This window comes from Cheilinus undulatus, unplaced genomic scaffold (genome assembly GCF_018320785.1).
Source record: "Cheilinus undulatus unplaced genomic scaffold, ASM1832078v1 Contig4, whole genome shotgun sequence".
In the NCBI taxonomy this organism is placed as follows: Eukaryota; Metazoa; Chordata; class Actinopteri; order Labriformes; family Labridae; genus Cheilinus; species Cheilinus undulatus.
This window is the reverse complement of record NW_024571691.1, coordinates 143,828-160,963: the sequence shown is the minus strand read 5'-3', so window position 1 is coordinate 160,963 and position 17,136 is coordinate 143,828. Positions and strand designations below refer to the sequence as shown.

Sequence of the window (17,136 nt, the reverse complement as noted above, 5' to 3'; positions counted from 1 at the left end):
ACTCATCTCTTCCTCCATAACTGCACCAGCTCTTGCTGCTGCCTGTTTACGTCACAATTCTGCTGCGCCTGAAAGTACCGCCCCTCGTCGCTGATTGGTCCGGTCACTTTCTAATCAGGCCAAAACGTTTCAGATGGGAGCTTAACAGGATGGATTCACCAGTAAAAAACAAGGAAACAGGCGTGTCCATCTGCTTTGCAAGTGTAGCAGAGAGAATCTGAGTGCAGAGGCTGTGAGCTGTGCAGCCTCTCAAAAGTAGGTCAACTCCTCCCCCTCCAGATTGGCAGAGCCTACTTAAGCCACCTGTGGCAGGTTAGCTGCCTCTTTCTCCTTTGTCTTTGGCTGCCACATGGTCAGACCTGAGGTAGGTAATGTGGCCTTGGTAATTTTAGTCTGTCGTTTACTTTGAGTTTAAACCTTTTAATCATTAGTCAAATTGTGTTTGTTTTAGTTTCCTTCCTGGTTGTGCACTTTTACCTGGTCATCTTGGTGTCCACTGAATCAAGGTTTGTTAACTTCTAGAACATTATTGAACATATTTGAATTGTTTCAATGGAAGTTAACATTTGTATCTGTCTTTTGTAGTGGTGTTAAGCGGGATCAGCGGACAGCTGGGTAAATGTAGCTACCTGGACAGGTATGAGAAGCTGCATATTGTCAACAGGAAGTGTCTGAAATTACATCTTTTATGACAGGGTAATGATTTTGGTTTTTTATTTCAGACACGATCAGCTGCTGTTTTGTCCTGAGTTTTGTCCTGAGTTTTGTCCACTGTTTAGCCTTTAGTTTTGCCTTAGTTTTGCTGTAGTTTGCTTGTTCTGTTTTGGCAGCATTTTATCAAATTGTCATTAAAATAGGCCCTTTTAGCTGGACCAACTGGTCTTATATAGGTTGTAACTATTTCTTTTGTGTAACTTTTTCTTTCTTGTCCCTTACAGTGCAGTGGTTGCTGGCTAGCGGTGGAGGCTAGGCACTCTGGGTGGTTCCCTGCACCTTTTTGTTGCAGTGATAGGCGCACTGGGACACAGTAGTCTGCACCTGTTTGCTGTGTGTTGCAGTGAGTTGACGTGTGGTGGGTAAGTGCACTCCTGGGACACTTCCTTTGGTAGACTGCCTCCCTCTTGCTAGCTCCCACTCACTCCCCCTTCCCTTTTTGTTGGTTTTAGCCACTTTACCTGGAAGTGTTTTATTAAAGACCAATTGTTAAAAAGAATAAATTGTAATAAAATTTTGATACATCCTTTCCATAAATTCGACTTAAAATTCATTGCCAATTACTAACTCCTCTTTTCTTCCCACAGCCACTTCCAGTCACATTAATATATATTTGCATTTAAACTTATAAATAAATTTGAGTTGCTTTTTGAACCATGTCTCTGTCTTCCTTGTAGAGTGAACCTGTGTTTGTCTCTTATCTTTAGAACTGGGTAAAACTCCTAGGGTGAAAGTCCCTAGGTGGCGTTGTCTGGCTTGTATTGGTGCAAATTTTATCATAGCCCTTATCCCTACTTTGCCACACAAGGTTACTTAATTACATGATCTTTGTTAAAAGTACAGTTGATGGGTTTTTTACAATCGATCCTCTAGGCCACCGTACCTTTTGCTAAGTAGAGAGAAGAGAAATAAAACCAACAGTAGAGCAACAATCACTGAACTGGAACAGTAAATGTCTCTGTGGGCGGGACCCAACAGAGTGCTGATGATTGGTCAGGAAGTTTTCTGTTAGAGGAAGAGGTGGGGCATCATGGAGTTGTTTCCACACCCACTCAGGAGTTCTGTCTTCAGGAGGAGGATCATGGGTAATCAGTCTGACATTCCTCAGGTCTCCATGGTGATCAGGCATTGAATTTATGGTTAAAACAAACGCAGACAGTTTTTTTTTTTTTTTTTTACTTGAGTTGAATCAGAGTTATGACAGGAACATAAAGAGAATAAAAAGGACAAATTAACCAAAAACACTCAGTCTGTACACTACTGATGAAGTCAAGTGTAGCTGCATGGCATCATGGGAAATGTAGTCTTTATCATTAACTGTAACACTAGTTTTACTTGTTTTAACAGAAGATGAATCTCCTCACGTTTGTAAATGAAAAAAAAGTGGCGTGGATGTGAGATTAAAGGTCGGCAGCAGAGATATGAGTGTCTCTAATGATACGGTCTCCATGGTAACAGCATGAGTTCATGTTTAGGAGCGCTTTGATCCAGACGCTCCGTCTTCATCGTCGGGAGGACAGGCCACAAAATCAGCCAACATGGACGCCATCGACTCTTCATCAGGCTGAGCAGAAAACAGAGAACGTTCAGAAATTTAACTGGGAGGGATTTTTGAAGCCCTGACCATCCATGACAGTAAAGATGGAGTATTTTTATTGATTTATTTACTTTATCATGTAGGTTATTAACCTTGTTTTAAAGTTAAATTATGTAGACTTTTAATTTATTGTCATTCCTATTTGGTATTTTTTTTCCCTTAATTTATTTTTATTGAGATCAAATTCACTATTAACAAAATACGGTATTTTTATTTAATTTCTGTTATTAAATACTTTTTTTAAGTTGGAAAATGTATTGTCAACATAATTTTATTTATTTATTATTTAGTAAATTTTCTAACCAAATAATGTATTTTTATATTTATTGATTCATTATCTGATTTTTAAAAAATAAATAATGTATTTTTATTCATTCATGATTACCTTTATCAGAATAATCCTTATTCATTTATTGTAATTATTTGAATTTCCCCCCAACTCATGTATTTTTATTTTTAACTAACTGCAGTGCTATTGAGATCTTTTTATATCTTAAGAATAACTCCTATTTTATTTTTCTCTCTTTTTTAACCTAAAGATGATTTTTCAATTCAATTTTTATTTGTTCACCAATTTTTGGTTTAGCTAAAGAAACTATTTTGATTTTATTTATTCATTATTTTCTTATTTTTTAGCCTTCATCATTTTTATTTATTTCGTCAATTTTTTTTTTCTTTTTACCAATATCCAATGTTTTTTTTCCCGTTTAATTTATTCATTGTTTTATCAGATCTAAATCTCAATCTAATGAATGTTTTACTTTATTTTTATGTGGGTTAAAAATCTGGTCCTTTTCTATTACTTTGAAAAAATGTATTTTCAATTTACTTACTTGTTATATTTTAACATAAATAATGCATTTATCTAGGTTCAGTGTGATTTATACCTCAAAGGAAGTGACCATATTTAGACAAGAGGGTGGATCCGTGAAACAATGCAGGAAACTCTCCTCTCCAGCCCCTCCCTTACATCCAAATATGGTCACTTCCTTGTATAATCATCAGAATTACCTTTTTCTTCTCTGTGCTCTGCCCGGCCTCTTCCTCCCTCTGCTCGTCCTCCCTCTTCCTCTTCACTCCTTTACTCTCCTCTCCATCACTCTCTCGGCTCTCCTTCTCCTCTGCCATCTCCTTCTCTCCTTCAGCCTCCACCTCTCCTCCTCCTCCTCCCCCCTCTTCTTCTTTAGGATCTGTTGATGTTTCAGGATCTGTTGCTAGGGTCTCTTCTTCTTGAACAGCTGATTTTTGTTCCTCCTGCTGGCTGGTCTTCTGATCTTCACCCTCGGTCACCTCCTCCTGAGGAGCAGCTTCAGTTCCTGACTCCTGCTGAGGAGAACAGAGGAGAAAAAATACTCCTGAGCCGGGTTTATGAAGACCCAAAAGACCAGGCGTAAGCCTCACACTAGCATCCATGCTGGGCACGGTTCAGATAGCTCCTAGTTTACTTATGGCAGTCCCACCTCACTCAGACTGATGAGCATTATGGTTCTTTCAGAGGTCTGGATTATCGTCTCAGAACAAAGACATAACTATAGAAAGGGAACACAGGGCCAAAAGTGGAGGGGAAAGGCCAAAAGTGGAGGAAAAAAGGCCAAAATGGAGGAAAAAAAGGCCAAAAGTGGAGGAAAAAAGGCCAAAAGTGGAGGAAAAAAAGGCCAAAAGCAGAGGGAAAAAAGGCCAAAAGTAGAGGGAAAAAAGGCCTAAATGGAGAAAAAAAGGCCAAAAGTGGAGGAAAAAAAGGCCAAAAGTGGAGGAAAAAAAGGCCAAAAGTAGAGGGAAAAAAGGCCAAAAGTAGAGGGAAAAAAGGCCTAAATGGAGAAAAAAAGGCCAAAAGCGGAGGAAAAAAGGCCAAAAGTGGAGGAAAAAAAGGCCAAAAGTAGAGGGAAAAAAGGCAAAAAGTGGAGGAAAAAAAAGGCCAAAAGTAGAGGGAAAAAAGGCCAAAAGTGTAGGAAAAAAGGCCAAAATGGAGGAAAAGAAGGCAAAAGTGGAGGAAAAAAGGCCAAAAGTGGAGGAAAAAAAGGCCAAAAGTAGAGGGAAAAAAGGCCAAAAGCGGAGGAACAAAGGCCAAAAGTAGAGGGAAAAAAGGCCAAAAGCGGAGGAACAAAGGCCAAAAGTAGAGGGAAAAAAGGCAAAAAGTGGAGGAAAAAAGGCCAAAAGCAGAGGGAAAAAAGGCCAAAAGTGGAGGAAAAGAAGGCCAAAAGTGGAGAAAGAGAAGGCCAAAAATGGAGGGAAAAAGGCCAAAAGTGGAGGAAAAAAAGGCCAAAAGTGGAGGAAAAAAGGCCAAAAGTAGAGGGAAAAAAGGCCAAAAGCAGAGGAAAAAAGGCCAAAAGTAGAGGGAAAAAAGGCCAAAAGTGGAGGAAAAAAGGCCAAAAGTAGAGGGAAAAAAGGCCAAAAGCGGAGGAAAAAAGGCCAAAAGTAGAGGGAAAAAAGGCCAAAAGTAGAGGGAAAAAAGGCCAAAAGTAGAGGAAAAAAAAAGGCCAAAAGTGGAGAAAGAGAAGGCCAAAAGTAGAGGGAAAAAGGCCAAAAGTGGAGGAAAAAAAGGCCAAAAGTAGAGGGGGAAAAAGGCCAAAAGTGGAAGAAAAAAAGCCAAAAGTGGAGAAAGAGAAGGCCAAAAATGGAGAATAAGAAGGCCAAAAGTAGAGGGAAAAAAGGCCAAAAGTGGAGGAAAAAAGGCCAAAAGTAGAGGGAAAAAAGGCCAAAAGTGGAGGAAAAAAGGCAAAAAGTGGAGGGGAAAAAAGGCCAAAAGTAGAGGGAAAAAAGGCCAAAAGTGGAGGACAAAAGGCCAAAAGCAGAGGGAAAAAAGGCCAAAAGTGGAGGAAAAGAAGGCCAAAAGTGGAGAAAGAGAAGGCCAAAAGTGGAGGGAAAAGGCCAAAAGTGGAGGGAAAAAAGGCCAAAAGTGGAGAAAGAGAAGGCCAAAAGTGGAGAAAGAGAAGGCCAAAAGTGGAGAAAGAGAAGGCCAAAAGTGGAGGGGAAAAAAGGCAAAAAGTGGAGAAAGAGAAGGCCGAAAGTGGACAAAGAGAAGGCCAAAAGTGGAGGGGAAAAAAGGCAAAAAGTGGAGAAAGAGAAGGCCAAAAGTGGAGAAAGAGAAGGCCAAAAGTGGAGGAAAAAAGGCAAAAAGTGGAGGGAAAAAAAAGGCCCAAAGTAGAGGAAAAGGGAAAAAAAGCTCTCAGTGGGACTAACCTGGTGAATCTAGGGTTAATTGATAATAAACTGTGTACCTCTGGATTCTGATTGGCTGAGCTCTCGGTGGGACTAACCTGGTGAATCTAGGGTTAATTAATAATAAACTGTGTACCTCTGGATTCTGATTGGCTGAGCTCTTGGTTGGACTAACCTGGTGAATCTAGGGTTAATTGATAATAAACTGTGTACCTCTGGATTTTGATTGGCTGCGCTGTCCTCTGGCGCCGCAGTCTGCTCGCCCTCATGGGCTCCTTCCTGCCATGCTGCCGTCTCCTCCTGCATTGCTCCTGCTCCCTCTCTTCCTCCCTCCTCGTCCTCCTGCTCGTCCCGCTCCTCCAGGGCTCCTCCGGTCACACAGAGGATCTGAGGCATGGTGGGGTCGTCCATCCTCTCAGGGTCGTCCAGCTCACCGTCCACGCTGCGGCCCTCCTCCAGCACGCCGATGCTCTCCACCTCCTGTACCTTCATCCTGTCCTCGCCGTAGAGGGTCCTGTTGGTCTGGATCTCCTCGATGCCTCCCTCCTCTTCTGCCTCCACGTTGAACGCAGCCATCCCGCCCTCATCCACCACCGCCGGCCCAGACTCTTTGTCTGCTCCCTCTAGAGGAGGGATATCTCCATCCTCCTCTTCTTCTTCCTCCTCCAGCTCTTCACCGTCCTCTTCATCGTAGTCCTCGTAATCCTCCTCGTCGTAGAACTCCTCCTCCTCCTCATCCTCCTCATCTAGCCCTTCTTCCTCCTCGTCCAGCTCCTCCTCCTCCTCCATGTCCTCCTCCTCATCTTCGTCGTCGGAGCTGTTTATGTTGATGACGCCTGAGTCTTCGTTGCTAAGGGGCGGAGCCTGTTGTGGGTGGAGGTGGCGGTTCTGGAGCTGGTGAACATGGAGCGGTAGAGGGAGGCCGGTGGGCGGGGCTGACGGCTGCATCAGCATCTGCTGCAGCTGCGGTCGCCCTGGTAGAGCCTCCTCCAGGACACCAGGGGGCTCCGTGAGCGAGGTGGAGCTGGGGGGAGGGGCTAGGGAGACCATGGAGGTGCTGGAGGGTGGGAAGGAGTTGATGGGGGTGGTGGAGGTGGTGGCGAGGTCGTTAGAGAGGGAGACGCCATCGATGGTGGACGTGGTCGCCGCGGCGGCAGCATCAGCTCCTGGTAGAGAGACTGTAGTGCCCCCTGGTGGAGCAGGAGCTAGGCTGGTGGCGTTCTCCTCCTGCTGGGTCTCCATGTTCAGCATGCCGGGAGGGACGATGACCACGCTGTCGTCAGAGTCGCTCGCCAAGGAGATCTCCACGTCCTCCGCCTCCTCACGGTCATACCGCACAAACACGGGTCTCTGGCCCTCAGGGGGCCCCAGTCCAGGGGGATCCGGCTGGTGGGACAGGATCATGTCAGTGGTGGGGGGGCCCTGTCCTGGCAGACCGGGGACCAGAGAGAGGTGGTTCTCCAGAGAACCCAGGAGGGAGGCAGGACCCAGGCCCATGGGGTGACGGTCTGGGAAGGGAGGGCCAGGACCAGGGCCTCCAAGGAGGGTGGGCAGAGTTAGTCCCTGTGAGGAGGACAGGACCGGAGCAGAGGGGGTGGGCTTCAGGGTGAGGGGGGGTAAGGGGAGGGAGATGGGGGGGACACGGGGGTGGAGGAGGGCGTTACAGATGGTCAGGGCCTCGGAGCAGAACGACGACACCTGGGGAGGAGAAAACCAAGGTCACGCATGTTTCCACGGTTCCATGAGTACTGCCCTGGAGTAGCTATAGCAACAAGGTCACATGGTACCTGATGACCTGGACAGTTGATAGTCAGGGGATCTGCTCCAGAATCTTCTAGTGAGATCACCAGGATCCTCAGTGATGGTCCTAGAACCATGGTTATAGATGGAACCTCTGTTCCATCCCATCCTTCCTGACCAGAGGTGGAACTTTAAGCACCGGAAGACCCAGACCAACATGGTCAGGAGAATGTAATGCCTCAATTGGCTTTGAGTTACCCAAGAGGCTGCAGCACAAATCCTCTTCAGGAATACCTGTCTCAGGACCGCCCACAACCTCTTGAATGGCACCACCGTCAGAGGGGGACCAGCTGCCTGAGAACATCCATGTTCCACATGGGACAAGTGCTGCTCGGAGAGAGCACGACCTTTCTTAGGACCACTATGACTGCTGAAACAGTTAGTCAGATCTATGCCTTTTCTGGCAGCTTCTGCCTTTCCAGCCTGTGGGGGATCTGGGGTGTGGGGGTGTGATTTGAGTCCAGGGCTTGAGACTGCTCAGAAGGCAGGCAGTCAGGGGCCTGAGAGCCCTCTGAGATGGATGCTGAGGCCTCTACTAGAAGCAGAGACTGAAAACAGCACTGAGGAGCAACCTGAACACTCCTGGACCATTGGTAGGGAGGTACGCTCTTGCTAAGACCAGAGAGCATCCAGTCCAGCCTCTAGAGCAGTGTTAGTCAACCCTGCTCAACCAAAGAGCCAAGCTGTTAAAAAAATACCTTTGCAAGAGCCACGTTGTAAGCAGTGAAAGTGGCAAAAATGGGTTAAAGTGGCAATAAAATTAAGTTAAAGTGGTGACATGGTCAAAAAGTGGCAGAGAAGTAACAAAAAATGGGTGAAAGTTGGCAAAAATTGATTAAAAAATTAAGTTACAGGTGGCAAAAATGTTCCTAGAACAGTAAAATGTGGCAAAAATGAGAAGCTAAAATTGGAAAAAGTGGCATTCAATGGCAAAAGGCAGCTTAAAGGGATACTTCAACATTTTGGCAAATTCGCCCATTGCCATAATTCCTATAGTCTTAGTAATAGGATCATTACCTTCAGTTGTCGGTGCAAGCTATTTTTAGATCAGCGCTGCTGAGTTCGGAGCTGCTGTGCCAACTCAATGTAAGCAAACTCATCAAATACACAATTCAACAACTCCAAAACACTCTCTTGGACAAGTTGTGACCTGCACATTCACCACGCTATGAAATAATAACGTATAATTATGTAACATTACGACACATGAAGCAAATACTCAGAACTATTTCATAAGTAAACCACTGGGCGGAGTGACACAGTGCAGCAGCCATGTCTGGAGTGTAGTTCCGGCTTTGCATTTAGCTTTAAAACATCTCCGTCTCATAATGTTCCATGATTATTTCATAGCGTGGTGAATGTGCAGGTCACAACTTGTCCATGAAGCATTTTGGAGTTGTTGGATTGTGTATTTGATGAGTTTGATGAGGGAAAGCAAAAACTGCATCTGCTAACATAGCGTTAGCGGTGCAGCTGGTTTAGCAGTCCCCCCAGATCTAGAAACAGCTTGCACCCACAACTAAAGGAAACGAACCTATTACTAAGACTACAGGGATTATGGCAATGGACGAATGTGCCAAAACGTTGAAGTATCCCTTTAAACATGCAAGAAGGGGCAAAAAATGAAAAAAACAATTGAAAACTTGTGAAAAATGGGAAAAACTGATTTAAAAAAGTGACAAAATGGTCAAAAGCTGGCAAAGAAATAGCAAAAAATGTAAAAATGTGGCAAAAAAAAAGAGTGAAGAGAGACTTAAATGGACAAAAGTGGCAATGATTGGAAAAAGACAGCTTAAATGGGTGAGAAGGGGCAAAACATGGAAAAAGGGGGAAAAATTTGAAAATAGCAAAATGCAAGCCAACGATGAAAAAACTTGTGAAAAATGGGAAAAATTGATGACAAAAAGAAGTTGCAGGTGGCAAAATTGGTCAAAAATATGTCAAAAAAGATGATTAAAAAGAGACTAAAATTGACAAAAGTGCCAAAATGGTCAACTGGCTAAGAGGTGGCAAAAAATGGGTGAAAACTGGCAAATAAAAGTCAAAAATTGGCAAAATTCATTAAAAAATTAGTTACAGTGAGTAAGGAAGGTCAAAAACTGTAAAAATGTGGCAAAAAATAAGTGAAAATTTGAAAAATGGGGAGAAAAAGTGGCAAAATTGATTAAAAAATGAGTTACAGGTGGCAAAAATGGTCAAAAAACTGTAAAAATGTGGGGAAAAAAAATAAGTGAAAAGAGAATCAAATAGAAAAAAGTGACAACAATTGGAAAAAAGTGGCATTGAATGGAAAAAGAAAGCTTAAATGGGTGGGAAGGGGAAAAACATGGCAAAAAAGTGGAATGAAATTGCAAAAAGCAGGACAAACTAGAAAAAAATGGTGAAAAGGGGCAAAAAAAGTGAAAAACTTGGACTTAAAAAGCTGTAAAATAGATTAAAAGTGGCAAAAAAGGGAGAAAATGCAAATGAGGGAAACTGAAATATATAAAAGAAAAAAATAAAGGTTGACAATTTAAGCCAACTGTACAAGAGTGGGGAACAAACTGATTAATGTGACTTGCAATGTAAAATTTCTGAGGTTAAAGTTGACCTTTTCTAAGGTTTTCTGGGGGGAAATATTTGAAATAAAGACAGAGAGCCACACGTTGAGTACCACTGCTCTAGAGCCTCTAAAAGCTGACCCAAACAGCTCCTCGGGCTCCACTGGAACACTGTGGTTGGTCCTCCTCCTAGCTCCTGTGAGGAGTCTAAACCTGGACATAACCCACCACAACTCCCAAAAACCTGCAGGAATGCATCACTGGGGCATCCAACCGAGCCTCTGCAGGGGGGAGAGAGGACGACCACAAGGTGGGACATGGAGTTTATGTCTGCCCCATGTGAGCTGCAGCATCAGAAGCATCTGTCACCTTCCACTGAGGATGGGGACACTGTGCATCCTGCCAAGGGTCTCAGGAGGTGACACAATCAGAGCAGCAGTGGTTGGCTCTATAGCTGGCATGCAGCCCAACCCTTTTCCTGCATGGGTGTGAGGGCTCGGCCACCCGATGTAGCACAGGAGTAAGCTCTGGAATCTCTCCAGTATGCATGCAGCTCCTTCAGAAACTCCTCAGAGGGGGGCGCAGTGAAGGTTGTTGGGGCCGTGCAGCGCCTAAAAAAGGGGATGGCCATCGGTGGCTTCACCTGAGTCCAGCTGCAGGTGACCAAGAGCCCGTAAACCATCCTCTGAACAGCCCAGAACTGCAGGCTGAGGAACCTGGTGGGAGAATGGATCCATCCCAAACTCTCCAAACTCAGGCGCTGCCATCCAGAGGACAGCACAGACATCTTTAACACCAATAAAACCTTCCAGTGTGGTTCTCTGCTCTCAAATAAAGTTCTGATCAAACTGCTGCTATAGCTGCACCCCTGCTGATCTCTTCAGGGGCCGTAGGTACCGCCTCTTTCTCCTCTAATGACGCTTATTGGTCCAGTTATGCTCTGAGGAAGACGCCATCCATGGTGGGGAGTGTAGTTTGTTTTCTCTTAATTTAACTAGAAAACCTGGACATTTCTCACAGCAAATCAAATAAAAAGAATTTAAAAATGTTTTTAAATTATGGTACCACCTGGTCTCTGTAAAGTTTTACCTTTAGGTTTCTGTCGGTGCGTCCGCTGCTCAGGATGGAGACGGCACAGGTGAGAGGAGGAGGCCAACACGGGGACGGGACGAGAACCAGAGCCAGCAGCAGCCTGAAAAACATGAAACATTAACCTCAGCACAAAGAGCAGCTCAGAGCTGGTCTTATCTGACAGTGAACGGGACTGTGACTGCACACAGAGTAGGCTTGAGCACTGCACTACAGAAACAATCTCAGACTTTGTTTCATCTGATTGAGACAGAAAAATGCAGCTCCTTTCTGCACTGACTAGTCACGGTAAAGATGATCTCTGCAGTAAGGATAGACGTCTGTACCTGTACAACTCTCGTCGGCTCAGTGCACTGCTGTACTGCCCGCTGATGCCCCCTGCAGACTCACAGGAAGTACTACAGCCGGACTGTTGCTGCTGCAGACGCACGCACAGAGGGAGGACGACCTCATGGAGGCGCTGAGGGACAAAAATAGGCAGCAACTTTCAGTTTATTATCATAAATGTATGCATGTGCATTCATTAAGCAGTGAATCAGAGATTAGCCTCCAGGTCAGTGTTACTCAACCCTACTCATTCAAAGAGCCAAATAGTTGAAAATACCTTTGCAAGAGCCACAATCTAAGTGGTGAAAAGTGGCAAAAACAGCAATTACAATAAGTTAAAGGTGGCAAAAATGGTCAAAAAGCAACAAAAATGGGTGAAAAGGGGTAAGAACAGGGAGAAAAAGTGGAAAAAGGGTCAGAAAGTTGCAAAAATGGATGAAAATGGGGAAAAAAAGGGTCAGAAAGTGGCAAAAATTGGTGAAAAAGGGCAAAAAAGTTCCCCTTTTTAAGAGTTTCTGTGGGAATAATATTTCAAAATAAGACATAAAAGAGCCACAAATAATCACACCAGAGCCACACACTGAGAATCACTGTTCCATGTAAACCAATCACCCATCATCATGTGACTCCTGCAGAGGAACAGTTAACCCAGCCCTCACAGCATGATGGGAGAAATGTTCTTCATCACATTATGAAGAATCACACACTAATCACTGCTGATCCAGGCGTCCTTCACAATTTTAAACATCAAGTTTAAGACCTCTAAAGACCTGAACTGAGTAGAATTAACAAACATGCAGCCAACGATCAAAAACTGAAGTCAAGTGTGACTTCCCCACACACTGAACCAGAAAATTCTGGTTCAATGCACTGTTGATGAAATGTCAGACAGAACAGGGAAAAGAATGGACTCTATCCTACCACTATGCTGTAAGGCAGCGCTACTCAACCCCGCTCAACCAAAGAGCCAAACTGTTGAAAAGTACCTTTGTAGGAGCCACAATCTAAGAGGTGAAAAGTGGCAAAAACAGCTTGAAGTAGCAATACAAATAAGTTAAAGGTGGCAAATAATGGTCCAAAAGTGGAAAAAACATGGCAGAAAAATTAGAGAAAAGTGACTAAAATGGGTAAAAAGCAGACAAGAGTGGGAAAATAGGGAAAAAAACAGTAAACAAGTGGTGTTTCATGGCAAAAGGCAGCTTTAATGGGCAAAAAGTGGTGAAAAGGTGGCAAAGTGGCAAAAACATGGCCAGAATTGGATAAAAGTGACAAAAATGTGAATAAAGTGGCAAAAGGGGGTGGCAAAAATGGGCAAAAGGAAAAAGGGGTAGTTAATGGCAAAGGTAGCTTAAATGGGCAAAAAGTGGCGAAAATGTGAAAATATGATAAATGGGACAATTAAGTTTGACAATGAAAGCTTTCTGTATCAGTCTGGTAAACAAACTGGTTAAAGTGATTGATTTCTGAAGGCAAAGTTAACATTTTTTTAAAGATTTTCTGGGGTAATAATATTTCACATTAAGACATAAAAGAGCCACATGTGTCTCCAGAGCCACAGGTTGAGTAACACTGCCATAAAGTAATGTTCTAGCAGGAGTGCTGAGCTCATTGTTAACAGTGAATACAGAAGGCCACACCGGCTGCACTGCTGGAAATGCAGGGACTGCCATGTAAACAATTCACATGAAAGAAGGAGGAAAATCAGAATCATTTACCGGAAGAAAGGCATTTCTTCGTTAAAGTCTGAAATAAAAAACCTCTCACAAATAAAAATCAGACTATTAACCAGGTTTTACGGCCGTGTATTTCAAATGTTTAGTTTAAAACTATTTCGGACTTCAAAGGAACCCTGTGATGGAGGCAGTTTTCTGTGTCCAAACACATTTTCAGCGTTATGGTTGGCTCCTCTGAGGGGTTGAGAGATTACCTTGTGTACGTCGTCCTTCAGCAGCGTGCCGCTGGTCAGAACGATCTGTCTCAGAGCTGTACGGGAGAGAAAAACCATTAGACCAAAGCCAAAACCAGTAACAGTAGTGGTGTTCATCTCAGCAGAGGCTCACCTCTGAGCGCTGACAGACACGTGTCCTGATTGGCCAGCTGGTCTCCTTTTCTCTGCAGGGACGGGCTCACAGAGTCCGCCATCACCAAAGGTTTAGTCCTCCGAGGGCCCGGTTTACCTCCAGGAACCACATCAGCTGATAGACCGGCCCGGAGCTGAGGGAGAGACACGGGGGGAAACAGAGACGTGAAGGTGAGGATAAAGCCTGTAGGCTCTAAGACCTCGGTTTGGGCTCCGCCCTAACGGCGCTCTTTGTGTCCCAGAGAAAAGAAAAACAGAAAAACAATTTAACAAGGTTCCAGAGTACAGTTCAGCCCTACATGGAGCCACTGCTCACCTTGATAGACTCCGCCCCTGGTGTGATGTCACTGAGCAGCTGACTGAACAGCAGCTCAGAATGACCCGGGCTACCCTGCAGGACGCTGGCAGAGGCTCCGCCCACCTGGACCCAGAGCTCCAAGGTCTTATATACAGAGACACGGACTGAGCTGAGAGAGGAGGAGACGGATCAATGATCAATACATGATCCATGAAGCTTTTCAAAATAAAACACTGAGCTAAGAGAGGAGGAGACGGATAATCAATACATGATCCATGAAGCTTTTCAAAATAAAACACTGAGCTAAGAGAGGAGGAGATGGATCAATGATCGCGACATGATCCATGAAGCTTTTCAAAATAAAACACTGAGCTAAGAGAGGAGGAGACAGATAATCAATACATGATCCATGAAGCTTTTCAAAATAAAACACTGAGCTAAGAGAGGAGGAGATGGATCAATGATCGCGACATGATCCATGAAGCTTTTCAAAATAAAACACTGAGCTAAGAGAGGAGGAGACGGATAATCAATACATGATCCATGAAGCTTTTCAAAATAAAACACTGAGCTAAGGGAGGAGGAGACGGATAATCAATACATGATCCATGAAGCTTTTCAAAATAAAACACTGAGCTAAGAGAGGAGGAGACGGATAATCAATACATGATCCATGAAGCTTTTCAAAATAAAACACTGAGCTAAGAGAGGAGGAGATGGATCAATGATCGCGACATGATCCATGAAGCTTTTCAAAATAAAACACTGAGCTAAGAGAGGAGGAGACGGATAATCAATACATGATCCATGAAGCTTTTCAAAATAAAACACTGAGCTAAGAGAGGAGGAGACGGATAATCAATACATGATCCATGAAGCTTTTCAAAATAAAACACTGAGCTAAGAGAGGAGGAGACGGATCAATCAATACATGATCCATGAAGCTTTTCAAAATAAAACACTGAGCTAAGAGGAGGAGACGGAGATAATCAATACATGATCCATGAAGCTTTTCAAAATAAAACACTGAGCTAAGAGAGGAGGAGACGGATAATCAATACATGATCCATGAAGCTTTTCAAAATAAAACACTGAGCTAAGAGAGGAGGAGACGGATAATCAATTCATGATCCATGAAGCTTTTCAAAATAAAACACTGAGCTAAGAGAGGAGGAGACGGATAATCAATACATGATCCATGAAGCTTTTCAAAATAAAACACTGAGCTAAGGGAGGAGGAGACGGATAATCAATACATGATCCATGAAGCTTTTCAAAATAAAACACTGAGCTAAGAGAGGAGGAGACGGATAATCAATACATGATCCATGAAGCTTTTCAAAATAAAACACTGATCTTTTGATCCATAAATCTGGTTTCTAAAGATCTAAACCAGTGATCAGACCTGAGTCCACATCAGAGGATCATGAAAAATCCTGGTGTCTCAGAAACACTCTCAGCTTCCTGCTCTGTTCTGATTGGCTGTCTCCTCAGTTACCTGTATGCTCTCTGCTGTCCCAGACTGCTCTCGGGTACAGGTGTCCATGCTGTCAGAGTCTGAGAGAAGAGCCTCTGCAGGACCGCCGAGTACAGGACCATCCCGCTACGAACCCTGGAAGAAAGAACCTGAGTCAGTCAGCTGACTGAAACGCTGCTAACAAAGCAGACACAAACACGCCGTTTACCACGCAGACACAAACACGCCGTTTACCACGCAGACACAAAAACGCCGTTAACCACGCAGAGACAAACACGCCAAGTACTACGCAGACACAAACACGCCGTTTACCATGCAGAGACAATTAGAACTACTCACACAGTGATGAGAGCTGACAGGACATCCAGAGTCTGGCGTTGGATGGTAGGAAGGACCAGCAACTTCAGGCTACCGTCACCTGTCAGATTCTAACAGAAAAAAAAACACAGGACAGAAGTTAGAACCAGAGTTAGAACCAGAGATAAGAACCAGGACAGAAGTTAGAACCAGAGTTAGAACCAGAGATAAGAACCAGGACAGAGGTTAGAACCAGAGTTAGAACCAGAGATAAGAACCAGGACAGAAGTTAGAACCAGAGTTAGAACCAGAGATAAGAACCAGGACAGAGGTTAGAACCAGAGTTAGAACCAGAGATAAGAACCAGGACAGAAGTTAGAACCAGAGTTAGAACCAGAGATAAGAACCAGGACAGAGGTTAGAACCAGAGTTAGAACCAGAGATAAGAACCAGGACAGAAGTTAGAACCAGAGTTAGAACCAGAGATAAGAACCAGGACAGAGGTTAGAACCAGAGTTAGAACCAGAGATAAGAACCAGGACAGAAGTTAGAACCAGAGTTAGAACCAGAGATAAGAACCAGGACAGAAGTTAGAACCAGAGTTAGAACCAGAGATAAGAACCAGGACAGAAGTTAGAACCAGAGTTAGAACCAGAGATAAGAACCAGGACAGAGGTTAGAACCAGAGTTAGAACCAGAGATAAGAACCAGGACAGAAGTTAGAACCAGAGTTAGAACCAGAGATAAGAACCAGGACAGAAGTTAGAACCAGAGTTAGAACCAGAGATAAGAACCAGGACAGAAATTAGAACCAGAGTTAGAACCAGAGATAAGAACCAGGACAGAAGTTAGAACCAGAGTTAGAACCAGAGATAAGAACCAGGACAGAGGTTAGAACCAGAGTTAGAACCAGAGATAAGAACCAGGACAGAAATTAGAACCAGAGTTAGAACCAGAGATAAGAACCAGGACAGAGGTTAGAACCAGAGTTAGAACCAGAGTTAAGAACCAGGACAGAAGTTAGAACCAGAGTAAGAACCACAGATAAGAACCAGGACAGAAGTTAGAACCAGAGTAAGAACCACAGATAAGAACCAGGACAGAGGTTAGAACCAGAGTTAGAACCAGAGTTAAGAACCAGGACAGAAGTTAGAACCAGAGTAAGAACCAGAGATAAGAACCAGGACAGAAGTAAGAACCAGAGTTAGAACCAGAGATAAGAACCAGGACAGAAGTTAGAACCAGAGATAAGAACCAGGACAGAGGTTAGAACCAGAGTTAGAACCAGAGATAAGAACCAGGACAGAGGTTAGAACCAGAGTTAGAACCAGAGATAAGAACCAGGACAGAAGTTAGAACCAGAGTTAGAACCAGAGATAAGAACCAGGACAGAGGTTAGAACCAGAGTTAGAACCAGAGATAAGAACCAGGACAGAAGTTAGAACCAGAGTTAGAACCAGAGATAAGAACCAGGACAGAGGTTAGAACCAGAGTTAGAACCAGAGATAAGAACCAGGACAGAAGTTAGAACCAGAGTTAGAACCAGAGATAAGAACCAGGACAGAGGTTAGAACCAGAGTTAGAACCAGAGATAAGAACCAGGACAGAAATTAGAACCAGAGTTAGAACCAGAGATAAGAACCAGGACAGAAGTTAGAACCAGAGTAAGAACCACAGATAAGAACCAGGACAGAGGTTAGAACCAGAGTTAGAACCAGAGTTAAGAACCAGGACAGAAGTTAGAACCAGAGTAAGAAC

General features: G+C 43.9%; 1 protein-coding gene and 1 long non-coding RNA gene across 5 annotated transcripts in view; one reads left to right on the top strand and one right to left on the bottom strand.

Annotated features, from left to right (window-relative positions):
- The first annotated feature begins 337 nt into the window (after positions 1–337).
- On the top strand, positions 338–1,368 carry LOC121506653. 2 transcript variants are annotated; one of them, XR_005991687.1, is made up of 4 exons: positions 338–364; positions 452–506; positions 586–696; positions 939–1,368. It is a non-coding gene; the product is annotated as an uncharacterized LOC121506653 (long non-coding RNA). The 2 variants fall into 2 exon arrangements; XR_005991686.1 differs by having other exon boundaries at positions 586–1,368.
- A 509-nt stretch (positions 1,369–1,877) lies between these two features.
- Positions 1,878–17,136, bottom strand: part of pelp1 (proline, glutamate and leucine rich protein 1) — a 42,165-nt gene continuing 26,906 nt past the window's right edge. For 2 of the 3 annotated variants that reach the window (XM_041782483.1, XM_041782485.1), the window contains 10 exons: positions 15,421–15,509; positions 15,103–15,216; positions 13,623–13,773; positions 13,287–13,440; positions 13,154–13,209; positions 11,226–11,359; positions 10,900–11,002; positions 5,684–7,168; positions 3,323–3,637; positions 1,878–2,278 (listed from right to left, as the gene is read on the bottom strand). In XM_041782483.1, the coding sequence (XP_041638417.1) occupies positions 2,186–2,278; positions 3,323–3,637; positions 5,684–7,168; positions 10,900–11,002; positions 11,226–11,359; positions 13,154–13,209; positions 13,287–13,440; positions 13,623–13,773; positions 15,103–15,216; positions 15,421–15,509 (2,694 nt within the window). In that variant the 3' untranslated portion in view covers positions 1,878–2,185. The remainder of the gene's footprint in view (positions 2,279–3,322; positions 3,638–5,683; positions 7,169–10,899; positions 11,003–11,225; positions 11,360–13,153; positions 13,210–13,286; positions 13,441–13,622; positions 13,774–15,102; positions 15,217–15,420; positions 15,510–17,136) is intronic. The other variant, XM_041782484.1, reaches the window with a different exon arrangement.